Below are 26,290 nucleotides of genomic sequence, written 5' to 3' on the forward strand. Positions count from 1 at the left end.
CGATCCCGCGTATTAGTTGCCGCTCTCGACGCTCGAGTGCCCTAACCTAAGCAATCTCAGATTGCTCTGGAAGGGAGGGGGAGAGAGAGGGAGAGAGAGAGAGAGCGGAAGGGGCGAGAATGAGAGCACCAATGAGAGGCGCAGCAAGAGAAGCAATGAATTCGAGGAACATAATGATCAGAAGAAGAAGAAGAAATGGAAGAGAACGATGGCAGGGTGCAAAAGAAGGGGGGCAAATGGCCCGAGTAGGGTTTTTCCTGATGGGAAGGCCTCGTCGTTGATGTCTTGGGGCAAATCTTTGTACGCTTGGATATAATCGACTTGGTCTGCACCAATGCCTTGGTGTGCCGCTCATGCGCGCCACGACCTATTATTCATTACAGAAGTAGAGCACCTTGGATTTCGGAGCGACCGTGTGCGTTTTTGATTGCAGATAGAGGTGGTTTCTGGTAAATGTGATTTATATATTTGGTTATGCACTTTTTATCTTGTGTATTGTTGATTTGGCCATAATACTTGATATTGTATATCATCCACTCACAGATTAACATGTTTTTTTTGTCTTGATGTCTTGTGGCTAATCCTGGCCTCCTTGGATATAGTGTACTTGTTGTGCACCATTGACTAGGTTTGCCGCTCATCTGCGCTACGCCCTATAGTTCGTCACAGGAGGAGAGAATACCTTGGATTTCGGAGCGATCTAGTGCGGTGTTTGTCCCTAGTGATATTGATTGCAGAAAGGGGGAGTTGATCAAGGTACTTCGAGGTGTGATGGCTTGTATATGTGCAAGACGATGAAGGTAGAGGTGCTTTCTGGTAAATGTGATTTATTTATGTATTTATTTATCTTTTGTATTGTTGATTTGGTCATAAATACTTGATCTTCCATATCATTCACTCACAGATTAACAAGTTTTTCTTACTAAAATAATACTATTTAAAAAATTATTGGACCAGGAATAAGGGGTTTTCAAGGCTGCCTTATTCCATAGCTGAGCAAAGATAAGGTATGGTCTTGGGTTTTAAAATTGGAAACAATAAGGAATAAGGCATTTCCCTAGGCCTTGACCAGCTTGTGGTGTGAAAATGCCACCTACTTGGGGGCATTGCTATGGAGGTGTAAGTAAGTTCAGGCTTTATACTAGGGCCAATGACATGTCTCAGGCTTGGGCTGGTGTCCTGACATGTACCCTGAAAGTTTGTTTGGTCCTCTAGGTCACCAGATTTGTTAGAAACAAATGCAATTCGAAGGAGAATTATATCTGGTTAGTTGACACTTTTAGACATGACATAGGATTTGATGGCCTTCTGGAGGATGGAGGTCTGTAGTTCATGTAGCTGACCCACCTAGTGGGATTAAGGCTTGTGATCTTTGTTACTTAAATCGTTATTCTGTAGGCTATTAGATAGAACCATCCACCAACTGAACAATATGAGAATGTTGTCTTGAAGACCAAACAAACATCTTGTCATAGGGGGTATCTCAATATAGACAAATGATGGATAACCTTTCACCATTTCTGACAATGTCATCCAGGATGTTATCCTACCTTTGTTTTATAATATGTCTTGAACCCTGTCCTTATTTGAATAAGGTCTAGTAGCACCTTGCCACATCCATTGCCTGTTGATCAATAACTGAGGCTTGTGCCTGCATGCACAAACACCTCTATAATTGTGCTTGTAAGCATGAGCAAATGAGAAAACGAACCATTGGTTTTTTTATGTTAGAAATTAGGAGCACAATAGGATCATTCTTGCCAATTCTCACACCCGAAATCAACCCAGAACAACAGAAAATTAAATGCAATCAAATCAGAATAGAAATAAGAAACAAGAAAGAGAAAAACAAACCATGGAAGCCAATTTATCCTGGTTAGAACTGGTTTACACCAGTTCTAACATCCAGCAGTCAAACACCCCCTCGAGCAGCCTTCTTTATTCAGAGAATGATCAGAATATAGCAGAGATCCCTTCCTTCTCTTCCTGAGTACAACAAGACATCGCCTCCCAAGATTACAAAACCATCTCTCTGGCAAACAGTACTCGTTACAAACAGAAACTGGTAACTCTTTCTCTCTCTGCTACCCCTTGCCCTCTATTTATAATAGCAGACGGATATCCCAATGAAGAATATTAAATATTTACAGTTTAACCCCTCAACTATCACTAATTACAATATGAGATATAAACTTCTATTTAAAGCTTCATTGGCCCTAAAGAATATACTGTTTTCACTGATTCTTCTTTTCTATACTCTAGACAACTTTTAACAATTCTCCGCCATTGTCTTGAGTATACTTCAACCTTCATCCATTCAAAGCTTTTGGCCTTCCAATAGATGAATTTGACCTGCTCACCTCTGGGAATGTTTGACATACCTGATCATTCAAAACACAGCAACAAACATTAAGAAATTCAAATCAATGCTGTAAATTTCAACAATGGACACCTTGGATCATACTTCCAGCTGCATAACCTATACATGCAATTTTAATTAGGATTGTCTACCTCCTCAGGGTTTTCCTAATGAATATATTCCTAACATCAATATGATTAGTCTCTCCATGGTGGGACTGAATCTAAGCCAAATGGACTGCCCATTGGCTATTTCAACTTCTCCTACCTAGACTTTCCTTTAGGGTTCCTGCTGCATACAAAATGCAACTTATATACCCTAAATTTATAACTATTCATCTAGGCACACTCCACCATAAACCAAATCCATACTCAATGTTATTCCTTAATCCCAAAGGTTCCAAACTTTTACACAGCATCACATCAACAGTGCACCATACCCGGATTGGCCTTAACAGTGCTAGACTTATTCCTAGCTTCCCAAAACTGGTCTTTAGGCTTTATCACTACCTTTTCCTTTATGTTTGCTTCATAAATAGAAGACTGCACATCTCGATTTAAACCTAAACCTAACTATCAGCTTTACAAGGTATGTCTGATTTTGGATAACCTAGGCTGCCTTAAGCTGTCCATTCCCTATTCCAATCTCTATGCCTTAGAATTTCCCGCTTCTCCTTTATCCTGCACTCTCAAACACTGACCTAAGTTCTCAGCTACACCTTGAGAGTCCTATTGGATAAATACTGATGAAGTTGCCTATCATTTACTTGGCATACCATTGAAATACTCACAGCTTTCTCATGCACTCATTTTTAACCCCTTGGACTATTCAAATCTTATATCTTACCTAAGGAATTACTATCATATCTAGAGAGACCTTCTAAGCAACCAATCCTTACTTACCTTTACCTCTAGCCTCTTATCCCTTGGCTACACTATAAGATCACTTTTCCCTTAGTTTCCACATGGATCATGTCTGTTAAAGATACCTATTCAACCCAAATTAAGCCTTCATGTGCTGCTCTAACCAATGGCCATTTGTCTAGCCTTTTTCCTAAACTTTTCCCATTTCCAACATCTTCCTTAATTCTCAAATAGACACTTCACAAATCACAGCACTCCACCCCTTTTAACTTAAGGAATCTTTCACCTAAGTCCAAGATTGTCCCCAAATTTACATGGCTCCATGCCATTCATTTGTACAAGAGTGCATCCCTCTTCTTACACAAGAGGCTCCATTTTTCAGCCTATTCCTTAGCACTCAAACCTGAGCCTAAGAATCCTTAAAAAACCCAACTCTTTCCATACCTCACTGGTACCTGTCTTGAGCTATATCTATTTACCCATCCTAGGCAACACTAGACCTTCTAATCCCTTGCTCATTACCTACAAGATGATTTACCTCCCCTTTCCTTGCTTAACCCGGATTTTGATCAACATGGGCTTCACCATACAATAGATCACTTGCACACACCCTTTTCCCCTCACTGTTCACAAGGACCCTCAATGCAAGAGCCAAAGCTATCTTAAACACTAGCTTCCTTCCTCTCATAATCCAGCCCAAGTTTACACAAAGAGAATGATCAAAAAAAATTTCCAGATTTTCCTAATGCTATACCCTTGTTCATAGGCTAGTTTAGGACATTCCCAAAGGATTATACATGCTGTTTTATTTTCCAGCATCCCAGATTCCATCCCTTGCCCTTAGCATCAGCTAATTTTATGTCTTATTGGTAGAGTTTTGCCACATAGGTAAGAACCCTAGCTTTAGAAGACCTAGTCATACCTATTCCACAACTCTACTCCACCTAACCTTCCATACCAGAAGCAATTTCCAGCAAGCTCATATACGCCTGGGAATTCCTTAGGGACATGCCATCTCCACTAGGTTCACCTCACCTAGCTCTACCATGAGACAAGGCCTAGATAGGTCCCCCTAGATCCTAGAAACTGATCTCTAATGGACTTTTGACATATACAAGGTCTGCTTTGGAGATTTCTACTTTGGTGGCCTTACCAAACAACATGGTTCCTATTTCCTTACACCTGTAAACTTTTCCCTCCCCTAATATCCCTAGTCTTAGATACCTTTTCTTAGTCCTTGCTCACCATTGTGAGTCATCCTCAACAAATGACACAGCCTAACCTTATCATAGGCTATCCTTTAGTGGCTGCAACTTATCCACATATAAGTGCAAGCATGCACCACATAACCTCCATTCTTGAGGGTTGCTTCCATCTCTTTAAGAGATTCTTGTGCAACTTCTTAGGACTCCAATTCTCCTCTATAGGAGAATACCTTTTTCTATCTAATTCTCCTAAGGACATTAGGCTTCATTTTACAGCTTCTAATAATTGAAACAGCTCCAGACAACTTCTACAGCTTCTATTCCCGAGTACAACAGGACATCGCCTCCCAAGATTACAAAACTATCTCTCTAGCGAACAGTACTCGTTACAAACAGAAACTGGGAACTTTTTCTCTCTCTGCTACCCCTTGCCCTCTATTTATAACAGTGGGTGGATATCCCAATGAAGAATATTAAATATTTACAGTTTAACCCCTCAACTATCACTAATTACAACATGAGATATAAACTTCTATTTAAAGCTTCATTGGCCCTCAAAAATATACTGCTTTCACTAATTCTTCTTTTCTATACTCTAGACAACTTTTAACATTTTACATCCCTAGATGGATGGAAAATAAATGATGCGAGTCTAAAGACTTATTATAAATACTTGACCAACTGGTACTTTGTTTACTGGAAGGGTGAACAATGATACATAGTGTTAATATGGAAGTATTGTTGTTGTTTCTATCTTGATTTTATAACTTAATAGCAATACATTCACATTTTTTAGTACATATAAAAAAGTATTATTGCTCTCTCTTGAGTTTTTGAATTCCATGATACTATAAAATGTAAATTCTCTACCTGACTTTATTATTGGGGTGCTTCATTGTTTTTTGTGATTAGGGTTTCAGATGTGAAATGAAGAAGCAGAAAATACCAAAAGAGAAAACGAGAAAGAGAAGTTCTGGAAATACCTCGATCAATGAATTAATCAAATGAAATCAGGCATAGTTGAACTATTTATATCCAGCTATCTTTTAACAGTGAACCGACTAATCAACGTAGCTATTTAAACTAACACTTCCCTAAATACAACAAACAGCATAGCAAACAATATAACTAATTACAACAGTTAATGGTACTAATCAACATCAATCTCTTCAACATTCTCAGAGTTAGAATAGATAGTCTTTGTCTTGTTCGACGCTGCTGATACATGAGAGTATATTGGAGATAATTTGAGTCCAAGTTTTGTTAACCTTAGGACTCTTTAGATTATACCCTTAGGCGAGAAAAACCTCTCATAAACCCTCTCCAACACTCACGGATGCAGTGTAATTATAAGAATAAGAAAAAATGAACAACAGAAAGAAATTAATAGAATTGAAAAGGTCAAACCATGAAGGAAACATAACAGATTTATCCTAGTTCAAGCCAATTTAATTGGCTCTACATCCAGCAGTCCAACACCCCAATCGAGCAGCTTTAATTAAGAAAAAACTTATCAGTACAAAACCCAAGCTCTCTCTCAATCCTATCGCTCAAGTACAATCCCTTGTTCACTCTAAAAAAGTTCAAGAACTTAATACACAAGCCTCACTTTCTCTAAAACAAAAATACTCACAATAGTAACCGAGAACTTGACAAGAGAGAAGATGATCCTAGACTGCCGTCTTGCCCTCTTATTTATAGAGAAGGCATAACCCCTTTAAAACTAACAGCTATAGGGAATTTACAATTAGACCCCCAAAGTTTACACTAATTACACTTTGGCTTAAAAAACCCTAATTGTCTAATAGTTTCCAACCAATAGCCATCAACGCTCCCACTGATCTTCCAATCAAAAAACTCTAGGCAAACCTCAACAAGTTTGCTACATGAGAATGACAACATGTCCCTTGATAGTCATTTGGTAAAGATGTCTGCCACTTGATGTAGAGTAGGAACATATCGAATTTCAATATCTCCATTTTCCACCTTTTCCCAAACAAAGTGCACATCTATTTCAATATGCTTGGTATGTGAATGAAACACCGAATTTTTTGTTATACTCTTTGCTGCTAGATTATCACACCATAAGATCGGAACATGGACTAATGGATATCCCAGTTCAAAAAATAAAGATTTTAACCACATGATTTCAGTCACTCCTTGTGCAACTGCACAATACTCTGCTTCTCCCACAAAACGGGCCACCACAGACTATTTTCTAGAACTCCAAACCAATGAATTTTGCCCAAGAAATACACATAAGCTACTAGTAGATCTCCTGGTTACTTTGCAACCAGGATGATTTGCATTAGTGTAAACTATTAGGGACAACTCATTAGAGATAGGTGCAAACAGCAAACCCAGACGTATTGTGCCCTTGAGATATCAAAGTAACCGTTTACAAGCCATTCAATGTAGCACCTTAGGAGAAGACAAAAACTGGCTCAATTTATTAACCACGAATGCTATATTTGGTCGGGTATAGGTCAAGTATTGAAGAGAACTAATTATGGTTCTATAGAGTGAGGGATAAGAAAAATCATCTTCTTCATTAGTTAATGAAATGCGCATATTCACTAGTGTCTCACAAGGCTTGCAATTTTGCATTCCCGCCTTTTTCAACAAATCCAATGTGCATTTGGATTGAGTAAGATATATGCCACTAGCATCTCTATGAGCCTCAAAATCGAGGAAATAATTTAACCTAAGGTTTTGAGGGCAAAATAAGTGTCCAAATCATTAATACATGCCTTAAGAGCAATAGGATCATACCCTTTGATAAAAATATCATCAACATACACCAATATGAACAATACAGCTTTAGTGGTGCGATGGCAGTGGCGGGAATGGAGGATCGACGGTGAGTGGGGGGGTCGACGAGTGCGATGGCGATGAGGGGGGCTAGGAGGGATGACCACGGGTGGGGGTTTGGCAGGTGCGACGACCACCCACTCCCTCTCCATCTCCCCCTCTATTGCACCCTCTCTCCTACTCCCTCACTCACTGCCTCTCTCTTTCTTTCTCTCACAAACCCACCCACCCACCTATGCCATCGGCAGGTGCGACAGCGTGAGGCGGGTGGGAGGGACGACGGCGGATGGGGGCGAGGCCTTGCGAGGGCTGGCAGGGGGGCGATGGCAATTTGAGATGACTCGCAAGGGTCCCCGGTGGTGGTTGGTATGTATTATTTGATATTTAATTTTTAAATTAATTTGTTCTGATTATAGAACACTTACTGATGTGTTTTATTATATAGATTTAGTAATTTTTTTTCTTTTTATTATAAAACGTTAACAAGTATATAATAACTTTAATTTCTATTTTTTGTTCAGTGTTTACAATTTTTTTTTGCAATATTAGTGAATATTATTGTATTTTAATCTTAATATTATTTACACTGTGCCTTTAGGCACAGGTATACGCTAGTGCATTAATATATTATCAAGAATTAATTACACACAAATATGTTAAAGTCTTGTCTCGAAAGATAAGAAGATCAGTGAAAGCAATGCATTTGAGGGTCAATGAAGAATTAAATAAGAGTTTATATTCCAATCTGTAATTAGTGATAGTTGGGGGGGTTGAACTGTAAATATGTTTCTGTCCTCATTGGGATGTTTGCCCTATTCTATAAATAGAGGGTAAGGGGTAGCCAGGTGAGAGGGAATTTCTTATTCTATTGTGTCGAGTGGATATTCATTCTAAGAGAAAGGCTAGTGAGTAAGATAGCTTTATAATCTTGAGGAATGAGTGTTGGATATACTCGAGAATAGGAGAAATTACTCATGCTGTCGTAGTGATCGGTTTCTGAATAAGATAAAGGCTGCTCTCGAGGAGATTTGAAGGCCGGATGTAGGGTTGCAACTGGTGCAATCCGAACCAAGATAATCTTGGCGTTTCTTGTGATTGTTTGGTTTGTGTGCAGTCTTACTCTTTTAATTCTGTTTTTCTGTTCTTGTTTTTCATTCTTTTATTTCTATTGTTTTGGTTTAATTTTGGGTGAGGAGTTGAGAGAATTGGCACTTGTAATCATTGTTTGAGTTATCAAAAGAGCTCCTAATCATAACAAAATAACTTTTCTCTTTTGTGTTATCCCGCTAAAACCCATTTAACTCTTAATGGTGTTTTGATTAACCTTTAACTCTTAATGATGGAAGAACAGTGTTCCAATTTTTATAGCAAAATAAAGAGGACAGTTTTGGTTCGGGTTTTAGAGGAACGGTTCCAGTTCAGTTCGAATCGTGGTCGGCTCTATGCATAGGACCCAATGGCTGACCTAGAACAGATGGCTATGACCACTTCTGATTTGGGGCTAGGGAAGGCCCAATGAAGGAGGCTGCAAGGTGCAGCCAGGCTTGCTGCAGCAGGCAGGGCAGCATGAGTTCTACTGGGAGCATAAGCCAGCCTGTGTAGGGGTTCTTGTTGGGTGGCTTTTGGACCTCTAATGGACTATCAGGAAACCTAGCTGTACAACTTTCCAAGGCCTCTCGGTGGCAATGCCACAGGCTGCTCTTACCCAAAGGCATACTGTAGGAGCTGCACAGAAAGATGTGACCATCAGCAGTGGGTTGCTGCCACCCAGCTGGTGCAAACACCAAAGAGCAGTCCCGCTTGAGGCTGAAACAGGTTTTTGCTATACTGAGGTGCTGACAACAAAGCCAAGGTTTTTGGAGAGGAATTAAGGAGCTGGCAATGGCTGGAAGGGACAAGGACGTGCAGCAAAGGCTGCAGCACCCCTGCAGTGCACCATGGCTAGTCCCAGTCTTGCACTGGTCCTGGCCATGGGCTGAGTGCACCAAATTGAAGTGGGGCATTCCTAGTGTTAGGAGGACCAAGAATATGGGGATTTCAAGGATCTTGTACCATAGCTGAGCAAAGATAAGGTATGATCTTGGGTTTTAAAATTGGAAGCAATTAGGGAATAAGGAACTGGAATTGCCCTAGGGCCGTGACCAGCTCGTGGTGTCAAAATGCCACCTACTTGGTGGCATTGCCATGGAGGTGTAAGTTTGTTCAGATACTAGTACTACCCTAAGGCCATGACAAGCTTGCAGTCTCAGGCTTGGGCTGTTGTCTTGATATGCTACCAAGAGGTTTGTGGTCTTCAAATTCACCAGATTTGATAGAAACAAATGCAATTCCAAGGAGAATTTTATCTGGTTAGTTGAGTTTTAGACATGACATAGGATGTAATGGCTTTGGCGGAGGATGGAGACCTAGAGTTCTTGTAGCCCACCCCACCTAGCTTGTGATTGTTGTTACTTGAATCATGATTCTGTAGGCTCTTAGAGAGAAGCATCCAACTGAAAGTGCAGTATAAATGTGGGAGCTCATTCTCTTAACCCAAGTTTGCTTGGTCATCTTCCTTTTGTTATAAAGGTAATGATGTTGACGGGAATACATGTCAAAACTTGCTTTATTAGTCCCGTGAAACTGTTAATCTGGTACTGCCTAGTGACAAACACTCTTCCTTCTCTAAATGGCCTGCAATAGGTTAAATGTTCAACGATAAATTGAAGACCCTAATTCCTGACTTTAGAAAAGAGTTATTCTAAAACTAGTAATTATTCTATTGAAATTATAATTGTAGCCTTTTTATTTAATGTACACGGTCACTCCTATGGCTTAAGTGAATATATGCAGAAATTAAGAATATTTCATATGCGACCATTTTCACATTAGATATCCTTAATAATTTATATCCAGGAATGAGGGTTATCTTTGTGGTTTTGATTGCTGTCTTTAACAGGGTCATCCCACATGTGAAGCCTTTACTTTTAGTGATCGCTTGTGTACTCAAAGCAGTCAAACGTGCTTTATTTTGCTGGTCTTTATTTATTTTCACTTGGATCTTCATCATGATTCTACAGGCTCTTAGGGTATATATTGAAAAAAGAGTGGTATAAATGTGGATTGACCTCACTGGCGGCATAAATCTGATTTGTAGAAGTTTAGGAGGAAAAAGAAATGTCTAATATGCTGTACTGGTTTCATATTTGAGCAAGCTACAAGGCATGACCTGTTGATGTGGTGGAAGCAAGCATTTCTTTCCACTTGTTATCCGGTTCTCCTTCTGGCTTTGCTACACAGGTTATTTACCAACACATTTCTGGCATTAATCTGTACAACCAGTGCATAACAATGTTTGTCTTGGCTTGAGCAGGAGCTGCTGTTTCCTTATTCAGAAGTGAAAAGCAGGCAACTTCATTCCAGAAATAGTCGACTATCAATTTTTTAGGCGATGGGTTGACTATGCTCAGTTTCTTCCTCCACTCCACCCGCTAATACCCTCATCAGAAAGCTAAAAAATATTCACTCAAACAAAATGTAACTAGTCTATATTATTTCAAAAATTGCAACCGGGAAAAAGAATTATTTGGAGAAGTCCTGACGGGGAACATGTTCACGTAATCATCTAAAGCGTCATAGCTTGATAATCCCCAGTTAAATTAGAATGTTTAATACGTCCATAATCATCAAACTCGGCTGATTACCTGAAAGCAGGGAAATACTATTGGCTATGATTTTGGATTGCATATTATATAAAAATGTTTTCTGAAACCGTTTTTCAGAGCCTTTAGAAAACATTGTTCTCTGTATGGGCCCAACCTTCTGGGCAGGGACAATTTGCAGCCCAAATTCTTGCGCCTGCTAGTTTGGCGGCGCACTTATCTGGGACTCTTTAAGACATCGACTGTTCTTCGGCCCTTTGTTAAGGGCTACTGTTTGGGCCTAGCAAAACTTGCTGCCAAAACTCAACAGCCTGAGCTTTTAGGCCCGTTTGTGAGCATTTGGAAAAAATTATTTGCAGTATGGGCCCATTTGTGTGGCCCCTAAGATTTCTGGCCCATTTATCTGGGTCATTGCGTGCTGTACAGGCCCATGCCTCTACCCACGGTACGGGCCCATGACTGCTGTACGGGCCTGAAAATATTTTGGCCCATTCATGGGCAGTTTTTGGTCGTATTTATGATCGCCTCTTTTAAAAATTGTTTGCTTATTGGAGCGCAAATTTGTTGCGGCCCGATTATCTTGGCCATATTAGGCTGTATTGGCCCATTCCTCTGGCCCAATGTCTGGGCCTGACAAGATTTGAGGCCCAAATCGACGAGGACCTAAACGGTAGGACTGAAAAATTTGGCGGCCATTCGATTGGTACGGGCACACACAATTTGCGACAAGGGCCTGACTTTTGTCCCAATAACATTAGCATGGCAAAATTTTTAGGAAAATATTACGAGCCTGAAATTATTGCGGTCGAAGTATCTGGGCCTTCACATTTTGAAGGCCGCTAGTCTGAGCGTATCAATTTGCAGCCCAAGCACTGTTGTGTGGGTCCAGTTGCATCCCGTTCAAATGGGCTCTGCATTCCCATGTCTGCACGGTTAAGTGGGCCTTAAATCTAAATCGATCGGTAATGGTGCATTAAATATCTAAGTCACCGCGTACCACCTCGAACTCGACATGGTTCGCACATTTAAATCAGCATTGCTAACTACACTACTTAGGCTAAGTTAACAGAGCTCCAGCAAGCCCACAAAACTAGCCACCAGAAAAATAAAAATAAAATAACGCTCCTAACTTAGGCCCCAAACTTAATAGAGATGGTTCCAATACCATGCCCAGCCCAGCCCAGCCCAGCCATATCTCTCTGATTAAAGCGGCCTTGGCTCTTTCAGGAGGGGCCACTCCCCATCCTTCTTTCTTCTCCCTTATAACTTACATTAAAACGGCAGAGCGAAGCGCATGAGGAAACTTGTGAACCAGCGCTGCGTCACAATCAAAAGCACATCCACATCCGGAGCAAAAAATGAAGTTTCAGCCACTCGACCACGACATACAGCCATAACTGAAACTAAAAGACTTGAAAAATATGCATTGCGCCATATGGTAGGTTTAACTTCCTTTCAACCATTTGCCAATAGATTTAGAAGCTCGACAGCTTCTCTTAATCTTCTCTCCACTTGCTCAAGCTGGCCTCGACGATTCCTGCATGCAGATGTTGAAAATATGTTTGTTAATGACATAAAATTCCTAACTGAAACGAGACTTGGGAACTTCTATCAAATTGATTTTTACCTCCTGTCCTTGCCTGCCTTTCTTGTGAGATCCTCCGCTAGGTGGTGCAGCCTCTTTATGAGAGCAGGTAACCTGCATGCAGCTTCCAAACCTTTCACATTTAAAAAAATCTTCTTCAAGAGCTCTGCAGCAATGAAATATCCTTCCTCCTTGTTTCTGCAACATGAAAGATGAACTGGGAAAACAATACAAAAATATATATTTGTGCAAAAATGATATTACCAACAAACCTTAGGAACTCCCGGAAAATTGTCTCAACACATCCATTACTACTAACGAGCACTTCAGTCAAATGTGAATAGCGTGCCAGGTTTCTTAGAGTAGACAGTGCATGTTTTAGAACCTCCTGATCGGGAATGCTTCGACTCACGGAGAGGATCAGCTTGAGTAAAATATCAACAGCCCCAGCTTCCACAAGTTTCTCACAACATTTTTGTGAATGTTCCGTAGCCATATCTGTATCAGAAGTAGAGAGTGCATTGCTTCAAGATTTCAGCTTTGCTAGATCAGGAATGAACTTCAATAACGACTTAAACACATGACAGATTCTCTAACTGCTTGAATCACGGTAGGAACTCAAAACATATTAATGAGAATGTGACAAAATTTTCGACCCACATCAAACATTCATGCTCAGACGTGAGCAACAAAGTAAGCAAAAATATTGCAACATGAAGCATTACCACCAGTAACACTTCGTAGTCTTGTTACTAGAAATGAAATTACTCATCTCTCCCTGTCAATTACAAACTTTCAAATTGTACATCCAGTGGCAAACAGAAAGCAAGAAAAATTATTATAACCAAGCTCAAAAGAAAAGAAAAAGGAAACCTGCAGTTTTTTTTCTTGAGAAGGCAACATTAATTTCTTTATTGATACTCAATCCTTAATGACTTTTAGGACGATGACATGAACGCTCACCTAACGTTGCACAGGTATGTAGAATGCCACTGACACTTTTAATAGTCAATAGTTCAGAAAGTGCTCCCACCAATCTGTTCATTATACGCATACCGTCATCCACATTTGCAGCAGACTTTTGGACTCTCAAGCGCAGGTCACGTATCTGCCCTCTTGAATCCTTTCGTGCAAGGTGACCCTTCCAGTATGACTAGAACATTAAAAAGGCCAAGACATATTAAAAGAATGTTGAATTTGTTTTTAATCTTATCTAGGTTACATTGCATAATTTAGCCAACGTCAATCAACGGGACCATATTCATTATCCTTTAAAACAAGGCATGCTATAGTTATGATCACTATCTCAAGATATGTATTTCACATGGAGAAAGCAACACATCACCAAATGTTTCCCCAGGAACATTCGTAATATAGAAACAACTAAGCATGCACTTTTGAGATTGACAAGTTTTATTAACCACATGTCAATGTGTTTTATTCAAGTACATATCTTGTGTCTTGTTTCCACAAAACTAGTCAACTTCATCTTGACTATCTTACTCTGTCACCCTTGAAGGTATCCACGTATACTATACTCTTAAAAGTCTCGTTGAAAAGTTCATGCTTGTCGCTTAGCATTTGTGAATGTCACTCAATATATATGAAACTAATTTTTCATATTATGAAAGCAAATGCAGTAGTGAAATTAAAGCTTGGGACTATTGTTCTTATGCAAACAAATGCACGCCAATCCAAAAATTTGACAGCAATTTTCATGGCATTATCACGGCATGCGCAGGAATGGTCTGTGGGGAAATAAGTTCCATATACATAAATAAATCCACCGACAATATCTGTGTTGTAATGCCATAAAAAGCTTTCAACCATTTGTACCACCTTCACACGACATGATTCAACCAAAGGTATGCCATTTGCTCCGATATGAAAATGAATAATATAAAACACCTGTAAGCAATTAATGAAATATTGAAAAGGACGAAATTGTACAAAGAATAAGAGAAGGCCAACAACTTTGGGGCCACCTGGGACATACCATATAGAGAGATAGGAAAATGAGATTTTTCTTTTATATGATTAAGAATGTTACCGTGATTCTATACTCAGTAAATTTAAGTTACGTGACAAGCTAAAATTTGGGGCTAAAAGTATAGCCGATTGGTATGACTGAAACTTTTTAGCATTTTGCATCTCGGTAGAAATTTTATGGCAACGGAGTGTATTCTGGTTTCTGTAAACAAATTGATGACTCAACTAGAAGGCCAAGCCCTTTCAAACTTGGATCTTCTCTTTCAATGGTAAGAATATTACGCCATAATAGAGAATTACTGGGGCACCATTGAGATCTCAATTTCAGATTTTCAGCAGTTGATAAGAATATCAATTATCAGATAAAAGAGATAATGACAAGCAGTAACGTTAAGAGAGAGATATAGTTGGGACAGTATTCTTTCAACTTCTCTGTTCTTATTCTTTTTCCTTAACTGTCATGCTTGAGGCTAGTCTAAACAACTAGTTGCAATACAGACAACATGAAATAAAAATTAAAAAATAGAAAAATAAAAAGGCAAAAAGGGACGTCCATTGATTGTTTGGATTTACAACTTAATTAAAGAAAAAATCTTTCATTGATCAAAAGATAATTCTAGCACACAAGAGGCTAACCACGTGTAACAGAGAAGAGTTCTCAGGAAATCATATAAAAAAAAGTTTGATAACTTACCTGGATTACAGTAATACGATGCCTCTCCCTCTTTGCTTCTCGCCTGGCAATCCAACCTCGAATATGAGATTGGATAATGGTCGCTGACTTTACCCTCAATTTCTGCATTAAAATACTCTTCTCAAGGTTCTTCAGGAAACCTGCCGAAGTCAAAATCAAAAATGTGGGAACACCTATTTGGTGGCAAGAAGCCCGTCCGTGTACACGATATCATAATGAGGGTAACCATGAGAACAAGCGCTAAAATAGGCACTGCAAATAGAAGATACCTGAAATCCTCCATCGAGCAATCTGTCCCCTGACAAATCGTTGTATTTCAATTGCAGCATGCCTATGACAGTGGAAAAACTTCCAGCATTGTGTGCATCGGAAAGCGCTTTGTACTTTTATCACTGCCTCTTTTTGAAGAAGAATCTCTCTTCTTACTAACCACCCTCGAATATGAGATTGGATAATGATTGACGACCTTGTTCTCAATTTACGCATTAGAAGACTTCTCCACCACCTTTGTAACTTAGAAACAGAGCATAGAAATAAACTCAATTCGAGACTCCTGAAGCAACCTCCTGAAGTCAAAATCTGACCCAATGGAACAACTTTGTGAAGGCAAGAAGCCCCTGCATTACAGAATGTCATATAATGAGACTAAACATAAGCATGTAAGAGTGCTAGAATAGGAAGTGCAAATTAAAGATAACCTAAAATCCTCCTCCGAGCAATCTGACCCCTGACAAAGCGCTGTATTTCCATTGCAGCATGCTTATGACTGTGGAAAACCTTCCTGGCCCTCATACATCGAAAAGCATTTTGAATCTTTATCACTGCCTCTTTTTGAACAATGATTCCTCTTCTTATTAGCCAACCACGACAATGGCTCTGGATTGATTAAACCCAGTAATCACTTTCAACATGTTACGCAAAACATTAGAGATTATACTTTCAACATGTTACATATCCAAGGAACAAACTCCAACCATGTTAGGTGGGATTCAGTTATGCATGTCCAAACACTAGTTGTACATGGTTAGCCCAGTGACAGACACGGCATTGCCCAAAGTAAGTCAACATGGGCTAACAAAATGTTCAGCAAAGATTATCACATGCTTTTTATTGGGAATTCCTTCCTCTAGAACTATAATCATCATAACACTAATGAAAATATGGGGAGTTACATGTCAAATGAGTAATAAAAAGATAGAAAATATATTTTACAGAATAATCTCAAACTTATCTGTAAGACCGTCAAAGGAAACAATACCACCCCCACTCCCAAGTAATTTATACTCTAGATCATAATCTCAAACCCAATTAAAATTCCACCACCACCCCCCACCCCCATAAAAGAAACAATCAAAACACAAAGCAAGAGTCCAAAATTACGGATTTAACATATAATCTCCCATTTCTGGCAGGATATAAAACTGCCACATAGGTTAAAAATAATAGAAAGAACTGAAATATGTCAAATATGGCAGACACGTGCACGAGCAAACAATAAATAAAGTAAGAGAAAAGGTAAGACACTTTATATGTGTAGAACTCTCGGAACGGCAATAAAAACATGCAATAACATTACGAAGTTACATAGAGAAACTGGACATACTTGAATCAAAATGATGAGACACTTCAGTTGATAAGCACCTCTTCTAGCAATCCATCCACGCAGATAAGCTTGAATGATGATTACTGACTGAACAACAATCTTGTATTGTTGAAAGTTCCTCAAGCATCTCAGATATCGAAAAATACTTTGAATTTTAACACTTGCTTGCTTTTGACTCATAAAATCTTTTCTTGTTAACCAACCACGGTAGCAACTTTGAATTGTAGTTGCAGCTATATGGTGATGGAGGAAAGAATTGTGCACATGAAACTTGTTCGCACCTAGTTGATCATGAGAAACCGCTTTTCTTTCCAAAACATTTCCTTCATTTTCTTCACATGCACGTGAATCTTTCTGCAACTGAACCCGCTGGAAATAAATAGACCTTCCTATCCATCCTCGAATAGACTTGTGAACAACAACGGCAGCATTGACATGATCATGAGTACGTGAATCTTGAGTTAACATGAATCTATTGTGATTTCTGTGAGAAAGCCAAGCCCTTGTTGCAGTTTGAATGATTGCCACAGACCTTTTCAACTTCACAAAATTATGCCTGTCAACCATAAAGCAGATATATTTGTGCAGAGGTTCTGACAGCTTCAGCCTTTCTGTGTGATTGACCAAAAAGAGTAGCCATTAGCCAAGTTAGTATATTCCAACAGATACAAGAAGAAATTGAGGAACTGAAATACCAAATGGCAGCCCTTGCACTCTGTCAGTCCAGAATTCATGGATGGTTCTTCTCTTCTTCACAGCCAACCAAGCTCGAATCACTGTTTGCAACAGAGAAACGGCATTCTTCATACCCACATACTTGCTTTGTTCCATTGACCGTCTAAAGTGAGACTGAATAATTTTGGCAGCATTTTCTGGAGTCAACACTTGACAATTAAGCCAACAGGAAAGAAATTCCACTCCCATTGCAAAACTCTATGGTAAGTGTGATAGAAGATAAATACATACATGAAAAACTATAGATTTTTGAACTCTTGCAAACAAGTACATTGAAGTGAACATCAGTTATGAAAACAGAAATTAAGTTAGAGACGCTAAAACTTTCAATTGAATCAGTAATAAAAGGTAATCAGTATTTAAGTCCAATATAAAAAAAAGTTAGAACATCTGCGTATTTAGTCTAATTGATAACTCAACTTTTTCAGATACTCCAATAGAAATTAAAAGAAACAATATTTACATTATTGACAATTATAAGCAAGCAAAAAAGTCCTACTAATCATCGATAATTTTGCATAGTATGCATTTGAACCACATAATGAACAGAGGAGGTGTAACACAAATTGGATCAATCAAAATGAAAGGCCGAGCTTTTAAGCTAGAGAAAAGGGATCTGGGAATATTTCAAAAGTCAGTAGATTACCTCTTTGCATCGCTTTGCTGTCTCTGCTAGTTGATACGCATTGCACATGAGCACGTGGCTGAAAATCAACTTTTTGGTTCCGCAGAGCCATGTCTTGCCACCAAGATATGATGGCCTTAAAATTTCTCGCACCATCTGCATCAAATCAGCAATAGTAGAGGAGACGGAGAATAAATGATAAAAACAGTGAATACAACTCGCAATTTATCAAATAAATGAAAAAAAAAAATTAGTCGAGGATAATCTGTGAACAGAACAAAAGAGAAACAAGAATTATAGGCTACATATATATTGAGCACCGAGTTAGGAAAAACGAAGAGAAGTGGGACGAGACTGCCTCTTCTCAAAACTTATATTGACTCCACAACACTTTTTGTAATAATTGTATATCTTTTACAGATATCCATTTCTACGAGATCAAATCATTTCTTACAACCTCAGCCCATGATTTCCTTGGCCTTCCCCTATTTCTTAGTATCCTCCACCTCTATAGCCAACTCTTTAAATCAAAATGATTGATCTACATTATCATACCATTTCAAGGGGCCTTCCTAGTTTCCCCCAACCTACCATCAATAACCTGGGCCACATATAATTTTTTTCAAGAAAATTAAATTTTTATATTTTATTTTTCTTATTACTCCACATGCACATTGCATTGTCGTATGTCAACTACATTTTATTTTGTGAGTATGTTTACTTAATCACAAAATATACAGTTCCTACATTAAATCGTAAATCTCAAATAGTCCTGTAAGATTTTTTCAAATATCATAACATCCACGAGCTAAAAATATTGTGTGTCAAATGAGGCCTTCTTATATGCACATTGTTATGAATGAAGTATTTGTTTGAAGAATAACCTAAATATTTGAAGAAGATTGAACCAAAGATACTTGAAGCATCTCTAGTATAAATAGATGCCGTTGCCTCTTTCATCATATATCCTCAGCTTTTGCCTTCAGTGATCTAAATGGTTTGATTTTTCAAAGATTTTGGTCTAGAAGGTTGTAGTCCAAGACTCCAAGTTCGTTACTGGTGTTAGCAACCCATTTTTCATGGCTATCAATCCAGCCAAGACTGCTGGGAAAACTAGCATTTAACGGTTCTACAGTTCTCAATTTGATGCCACTTCTTCAACAAATAGCTTATTAAAGCAATCTAAAACAGTACAACTGCTCTGCTAGTTAAATCAGAGTAAATATTACTTTCTACTTGCCAAAAAAGAAAAGGGGAGGGAGACCAAAAAAGACTTGGTGGAAAACCCTTAGACATGACATAGGATTTAATGGCCTAGACAGAGATGGATGGATGGAGGTCTAAAATTCATGTAGCCAGCCCGATTATATATAAAGTTAATATTCAGAAAAGGTAGTGTTGGATGTTAAAGGTTATTTATCATATGTGCTCAGGTTTGAATCTTTCCATTTCTTAACTTGAGTTTTCAAATAATAAGTTGCAGAACAAATATATGTAGAAAATGGACCAATATAATCAGTGAAATGGCAAACAAAAGAATCATCCAATTCCCATTGAATAAAACGGAAAACCTTCATTGTTGTTTTCACATCGAGCTTCTTCATTTAGAGATGGTTCAGGGTACACGAAGCAATTTCCTGCTCTTGTATATTTCCTTGCTGAATTTTGACAATTAAATCCCAAGAATTTATGAAAATTCAGCTGATCCTGCAAGAAGTCAAAGCTGGTTATACTTATACTTCAATAGCATTTTATCAATAATTCTTGAGACCTAGGTTTTGGCTTTACCGTATTTTTCTTAACAATTAACTGGAATGAGAGAAAAACCAACAAAATAATCACACTCTTGCTGTTGCATGCACCATTATGTTCAAGTATGTCACTGACTTGCAGAACCTGCAGGAAGCAATGTAACATACTAAAAAATGAGAGGAACATGAGGGATTAGATGAAGTACCCAATTCTCGCCAACACAATACCACTGAATTATCTACCGAAAAAATACAGTGATTGCCTTCATCAGACCATGATTACCCCATTGGTGAAAGTCTCCAACCCTTTTAGTTTTTGTGAGAATTAAGGATATAACACAGATGGGGTACAAGTAATTTGAGGTAAACTATAAAAACACAAAATATTCAAGAATTATTGTCTTGGTTAACTCTATGAATATATATAATTAAATGCCTACCCAGAAACTGAAGTACCGTACTCTGGTCAGAAGTGTCATATACAAATATATCATTGCAAAATATAGAAAAGTATGTACCAATTACAGAAATCTAGTGAATTATTTTGTCTGGTAGGTAGAAGGCATGTTACAAAGAGTAGAATAAATAGAAGGGAACAGCTTTGGACTGAAAAAACAGCTCTTTTCAATTTATTGGGCATAAAAAAATTTATAATAGTGAACCAAAAAAAAAAAAAAAAGAACATATAGGCCTATCCATCTTAGTACTAGATCTGTTGCCAAAACTGTGGAACAGAGAATATTTGTTCTATTATAAAGTCTATCCATAATAAGAGAGAACAATAGAGTTTGTCTAACCCCTTATTGTCGAAGAATCATGTCTCTAGAAAAGTACTTCAGTGAGAATCATGTTTCTAGAAAAGTACTTCAGCGAACAAGATATTGTAGGCAGCTAGCAATGCAATGCGTGAATATCAGTTACAGCAAGTTATGCCCAGAAACAAAAACATTCACTAGTTTCCATCATTAAAACTCAATAGTACATCTGTTGCAGCACCTTTACATTATCCACAATACATATAGCATAATGAGAGAATATAATGTCAAGAGGCATTCAAAATTGTATGTGCAATACATACATATATAAAATATAGAATACATGTAAATAATATAAATATTTATAGTCAGTTTTCTATTCTAATGCTTCAATGTTGTGCCCTTATGTTTAATTCAGTTATAGTTACAGATTTCTTAGCATACATATACTATTACCATATGAATGTATCTGATGGAGATAACCACAGAATTTTGTCAACATAAATTTGATGCTACTTATGTTATATTTCTGAAGTTTTTCTTTCAAATGCCCACTGTTTTTAGTTCTTTTACTTCCATTTATTGAATCTCGAGTAAAAGTCAAAATATACCTCTGGGAAATTTCCCAACAATGTACCCAGTTTTTGTGATAATATGAAGTTGTAAACCGCATCTGTATAATCACAAACTGACATAATTGATGATTCTTCTGTTGTATCCTTCAGATCCTGTCAGCACAAATGAAATGGAAATAAAACAAAAGAACAAACCTGTAGAAGGAGAAATACAAGACTACAATGAATATGGTAACCACCTTAAGAGAACATGAACATTTAAGTTCCTTTCTAAAGTAATAGTCAAGCAAACACCACATGGCTTTTCCATCAACCATCGAAGTAAAATCATCAACCCTATAATCGTAACTTTCACATATTGCCTGCAAAAATAGTAAGCAAAGTTGTCATTTGCAGTTAAAAAGTGGATATTAAGTAAAGATAAAATCACATGAGAGAAACAAACAAATAAAAAAAAAACCACAAGGATGAACAGTCTAAGCGACACCTGGTTCATTGTTATAAAGAGATGTCCTTTAAAAAGAAGGTTAAGGCTACAGAGTTCAATTCCTTTTCCATTTTCTCTGTTCTTTTCTTCTTGCCAAATACTTCATAGCTCCAATTCCTAGAAAGAGTTTCGACATAGGGCCCTCGTCCAAGAGGTAAATAGGGCAAGGGTGGATTTAGATTAGAGTGGATCGTATATAATCTTGTGGCAGGCAAAGGTGGAATATTCCCAAGTGACAACTGAAAGAACATGGATAGATGGTTTCCAAATATGTCTATAGATAATAAAAACATGCACAGTTTAGGTTGCATGCTACTCTCATCGTTGATAAATGTTATCAATTTGGTTAACAAATTAAGGCAGAATTTCCCTAGTACTGGGATAAGCCTGTCTTTGCCTTCACTACCTCTTTCCAAGTCAAAGACACATGCACTTTCATGAGCACACATCTCTGTATCAGCCAATGATCTGGAAGGTCTTGCACACAGTTATGTAACCTTTATTAGAATGTTATCTCATCACATGATTACTAGAAGGAGCAAGACAAAGAAGAAGTAGTAGTTTTCCAAAATGAACATAGAAAAGCCTTCTCAAACTCTTGGATTGTCTATCAAAGAAAGATGGGTTAAATTTTGTGTTCACAGTATAGATTAAGTGTAGTAGGAAGAGGAAAATGATCATGTATATCACCATAAAATATAAACTTACACACACATAGTCAACATTAATTAATAATAAAATCATAACCTTCAATAAATTCAAAAACATGGCAAATTAATTTTCCCATTAGGAAGGGCATTGATACCTGAATCCAATTAAAAAGCATATCCAAAAGAGTGGAATTATGTAAATGCTCCTGTAGAACAATAAGAACTGTAAGAGCTCAACTATAAATTCTGGAAATAGACATCATGATGGAAAGAACAATATTGATTATTACACAACCAAATTTATTTAAATTATGAGGCTACTTATGCTTCAAAAACTGGAACTACGTCCTTCAAGTAGATAGGGAAAGAATATAAAAGTTGAAGCATACCATGTGCACTCCTCGAATTTTAGAAGTTTCCTCCAATAGAAGCACTTTATTGACCAGAAGTGGCAACTGCAAATTTAATGGCAGGTGTTGATAAATAACTTGTACCAAAATTACTCCTATTTTAGTTAGTGTTGAATCTAACTAGAATTACCTACTACAAGCACCGAAAAAGTTAAACATCAGTTGTATTACCATCATAAAAAAGGACTCATAGTAATAGTTTCTAAAAGAAAAAAGGCATACATCACAACCTAAAATTGTGAATTTAAAATGCCAATCACCAATTACAGTCCAGGGTTCATTACAGTAGAAATTGCAGTCCTACTTGACATTTGAGGCATTAAGCATAATGAATTTGCAAATGTACCTGTAGATGAACGAACACATTCCATAGCAAAGAAAGTGTCAATTCTTTATCTCCACTAACAATGTCTTCTTCTACAATCACTGATCCATCTTCATCAAACAATGGCGTACCAGCCTGCTTTAGATGTTGCAGGGCAATGCCACAATTAACCATATTCTTTTTATGAGCATCTGATGGGACCACCATTTTCTGTCAACAAACGCCAGGCAACAGGACACCTATTACATGCAATATCCAACTAAGAATAATAGAACCATATTATAAAGATTAAGCTAACCATGAGTATGGAAGTGTCATGCTGCAAGAGCTGAATGGCTCTACAAAGCCGCACCCCATCTCGGAGATCTTCAAACAAGTCTGTCACCCTGAAGTCATACTCATTGAGAGGACTCTGGAGCAAAACAAAATTGTTGGAAAATTATTCTATTATGACATAGAAAACCTCTGTCATATATATTCCAAGTTGAGTTAATTGACTAATTTTCAAGCATGGGAACCAAAAATAGGTAATGGAAAATCCAAAAAGAAGTTTAGGTTTAATATCAAAATCAAAAAGAAGCACATGCACACGTGCCATGCAAAAATAAGAATGCATGCAATTTAAGCTGTTTACCTGTAGGTATGATACTTTGTACCCCATGATCACTAAATGAGCAAGAAGATTACCTTCTCCATGCATCACATCAGATGATAAGAAGTCTAGTTTGAATCAACAGCAAAAATATCAAGCCATGCTCGAATAAAGAGATTAAGTAAACAGATAAAACCTAAAATGACATGAGAACTAAAAATATCTTAATTACCATTTATCACTTGACGGCTCGATTTAATGTTGGATTGCAGAGTAAACAACAGAGGAGAACCTCCATCCAATCCATCAATGCCATACTTGATGGGAAGACAGCTCTGGATCTTAACTCTATCAAGAATAAGAACAAGCAACAAAAATCTCTTCAAGATAATGTTTCCCAGCATTTCAAAGTAGCCTGGCCTGTATAATCCTTCAACCAACTTGTTGTAAGCATAAACTCTAGCAAGACCATCATGCCAGAAAAATTGTTTCTCAATAACCATATTCAAAAATGCAATTTCCTGTTCAGAATTTATATCCCCATCTTGCAACAAGGAATCTCCACCAAATATAATATATAGCCCAATCCGGAGCCAGGTAGGATTGTAACACATCAAGATTTTCAAGGCTTTCTCCTTCAATCCAACATCAGTTACAATAGGACAGTGTGCCTTCATTTTCAATCTTCCTTCATCAATATTCTGAGAAGTAAAATAGTTACAATAATAAAACATTTTGAAGAAATTCTGTCATACTAGAGGTTGTATGCATATTTGATTGTGATAAATTCTCTTAAAAAGGTTTTGCATTAATTGTTCCGATAGTTCTGAATTTCATACTTCTAAATTATGGTTCTGAACACGGATAATTTAGGGCTATAAAATCAAAAATGGCTCAAAACAACAAATTGGTACTCTGACTTTTGTAATAGTTTGGATGTTTGTATTACGCAATTGAAATATGCTTATTAAACGCTGGAAGTAGCAACACAATACAATTCCATAATCAGATCAGATTTTAAAATTTCCCAATAGAATATGCCAAATATAAGGCAATTCCTTAACTCCCTGCTCTATAGTGTAAACAAGGACGGTCATTTTTATATGAATTTTTGTTCCTTATTCACTTAAGGATGTAGACAACTTCTGAAACCACGTTAAGTTTGCGTCTCTAATTTTGTTCTTGAACGGGCATTACAAAATTTAATTTAATTACTGAAAAATTTAATGTTGCATTTCAGTTATTCCTAACAAGAGATACCATCGTGATAACATTTTTGCAAGGATTTTGAAGTTAATATAAAGAGAGTGCCTAACAAGTCAACAAAAGCATATGGCCCTATACATCTATATTAAAAAAATGGCATAAGGATATAAAAATGAAGTCAAAGAATCGAAACGTGGGATTTAAAAGATGTAAACCAGGATATTTTCAAGGAAAAAAGTTTGTGGCGAAAGAGAATGTATTGTAAAAGGTGATACTAATCCAATGTGCATGGGGATGACCATTGCATTACAACCGATAGAGATAATTGGAGACCTATTGTTCATGTTGTTGATTCCCCATCTAGCTGGATAAGGCTCGTGATGATGACTGAATTTCAGAAATGAACGATTATTCTTTTCAAAATTAAGGTAGGGATTTAATTAAAACGGAGAAACATATATAAAATGAAAGCAGAAAACTGTAATACCAAATTCAGAAGCAGACCTTTGTCACTTGAGTCATCACATTGAAAATTTCATTGCAATTAGCCAAGCTTAAGTAAGCCTCCATGCGTTGTTTCAAATCCTCAAAACTGCAAATATCACGCAACGAAGACCGCAAAGCCGAAAACACTGAATTTGAGACCCTGTTGGTATCCTCTTTACCCACGCCATGCCAAGCCGAACCTTTCTGCCGTTTTGGGCACCTCCACCTCAATGCCGAGTCAACCCCAACCCCGACGCCTCTCCTTCTCTCTCTCTTCCCATTCCTCGCTTCCGACTCATCCGACAGGCAGTCGCCGGTCATTTTGGACGGATCGCAGCCGCATGAGACCGGGCTTTGGAGCAGGAAATTAAGCCAAACGGTGAGAGATTTTTCCAGCGACCTGAGGAATTTCTCTTTATCGATCTGAGCTTTCCGCGCCGACTTGGACTGTTCGAGCTCGAAGGCCTTGAGCCTGCGGGCCACCTTGCACCGTGAAGCCGAGGCGGAGGGAGCAATGGAGGGGCGATGGCTGCGGGAGGTGGATGAGGATTTAGATGTGTCCTTGGAGGCGGTGAAGAATTGCGGACGCGGTGAGTTGAAATTAGGGTTTTGGAGGTGCCGCTTGGGGGTTCGGAAATTGGAGATGTCTCTGAGAAGCGACGAGGAATGAGGATAAGGAGATTGCTGCTGTTTCCCCTCCATTGTCGTCTTTCTCTCTCTCTCTCTCGCTCCCGGGATATGTCTTCTTGCAGAGTGTTCTTCGGGAGGTGTCCGAGAGCATACCCTTCGTTCGAATCTGTGCCGATAGCTATTGGGTTTCGAATTTGAAAACAGAGGCGGCAATTCGATGAGAATGAATGATGCTTGGCACGTGAGGGAGGGGAGGAGCCTTTCTGCCAAATTACCTTAAACACCCTTGGCGGCATTGAAAAGGCTTTGCAGA

The 26,290-nt window shown here is 38.1% G+C and overlaps 1 protein-coding gene and 1 long non-coding RNA gene across 4 annotated transcripts; one reads left to right on the plus strand and one right to left on the minus strand.

Annotated features, from left to right (window-relative positions):
• The first annotated feature begins 32 nt into the window (after positions 1-32).
• LOC127807879 (uncharacterized) lies at positions 33-11,721 on the plus strand. 3 transcript variants are annotated; one of them, XR_008024821.1, is made up of 4 exons: positions 33-449; positions 603-800; positions 5,340-10,517; positions 10,591-11,721. It is a non-coding gene; the product is annotated as an uncharacterized LOC127807879 (long non-coding RNA). The 3 variants fall into 3 exon arrangements; XR_008024823.1 differs by having other exon boundaries at positions 603-816; positions 10,298-10,517; positions 10,591-11,389; XR_008024822.1 differs by having other exon boundaries at positions 10,298-10,517; positions 10,591-11,381.
• A 102-nt stretch (positions 11,722-11,823) lies between these two features.
• LOC127807878 (uncharacterized) lies at positions 11,824-26,155 on the minus strand. Its single transcript, XM_052346067.1, has 21 exons — positions 25,366-26,155; positions 23,888-24,356; positions 23,698-23,783; positions 23,362-23,475; positions 23,085-23,273; positions 22,718-22,783; positions 22,484-22,534; positions 21,431-21,553; positions 21,228-21,344; positions 19,899-20,006; positions 19,682-19,817; positions 18,132-18,266; positions 17,446-17,622; positions 16,751-17,361; positions 15,846-16,023; positions 15,417-15,764; positions 15,148-15,287; positions 13,428-13,617; positions 12,737-12,962; positions 12,507-12,662; positions 11,824-12,416 (listed from the first exon to the last, which is right to left on the minus strand). Exons 1-21 carry the CDS (start codon positions 26,047-26,049, stop codon positions 12,335-12,337), a joined length of 4,386 nt encoding a protein of 1,461 aa, XP_052202027.1. The 5' UTR covers positions 26,050-26,155; the 3' UTR covers positions 11,824-12,334.
• Positions 26,156-26,290: the final 135 nt, after the last annotated feature.

Source organism: Diospyros lotus, chromosome 8 (assembly GCF_014633365.1).
Source record: "Diospyros lotus cultivar Yz01 chromosome 8, ASM1463336v1, whole genome shotgun sequence".
NCBI classification, from domain to species: Eukaryota; Viridiplantae; Streptophyta; class Magnoliopsida; order Ericales; family Ebenaceae; genus Diospyros; species Diospyros lotus.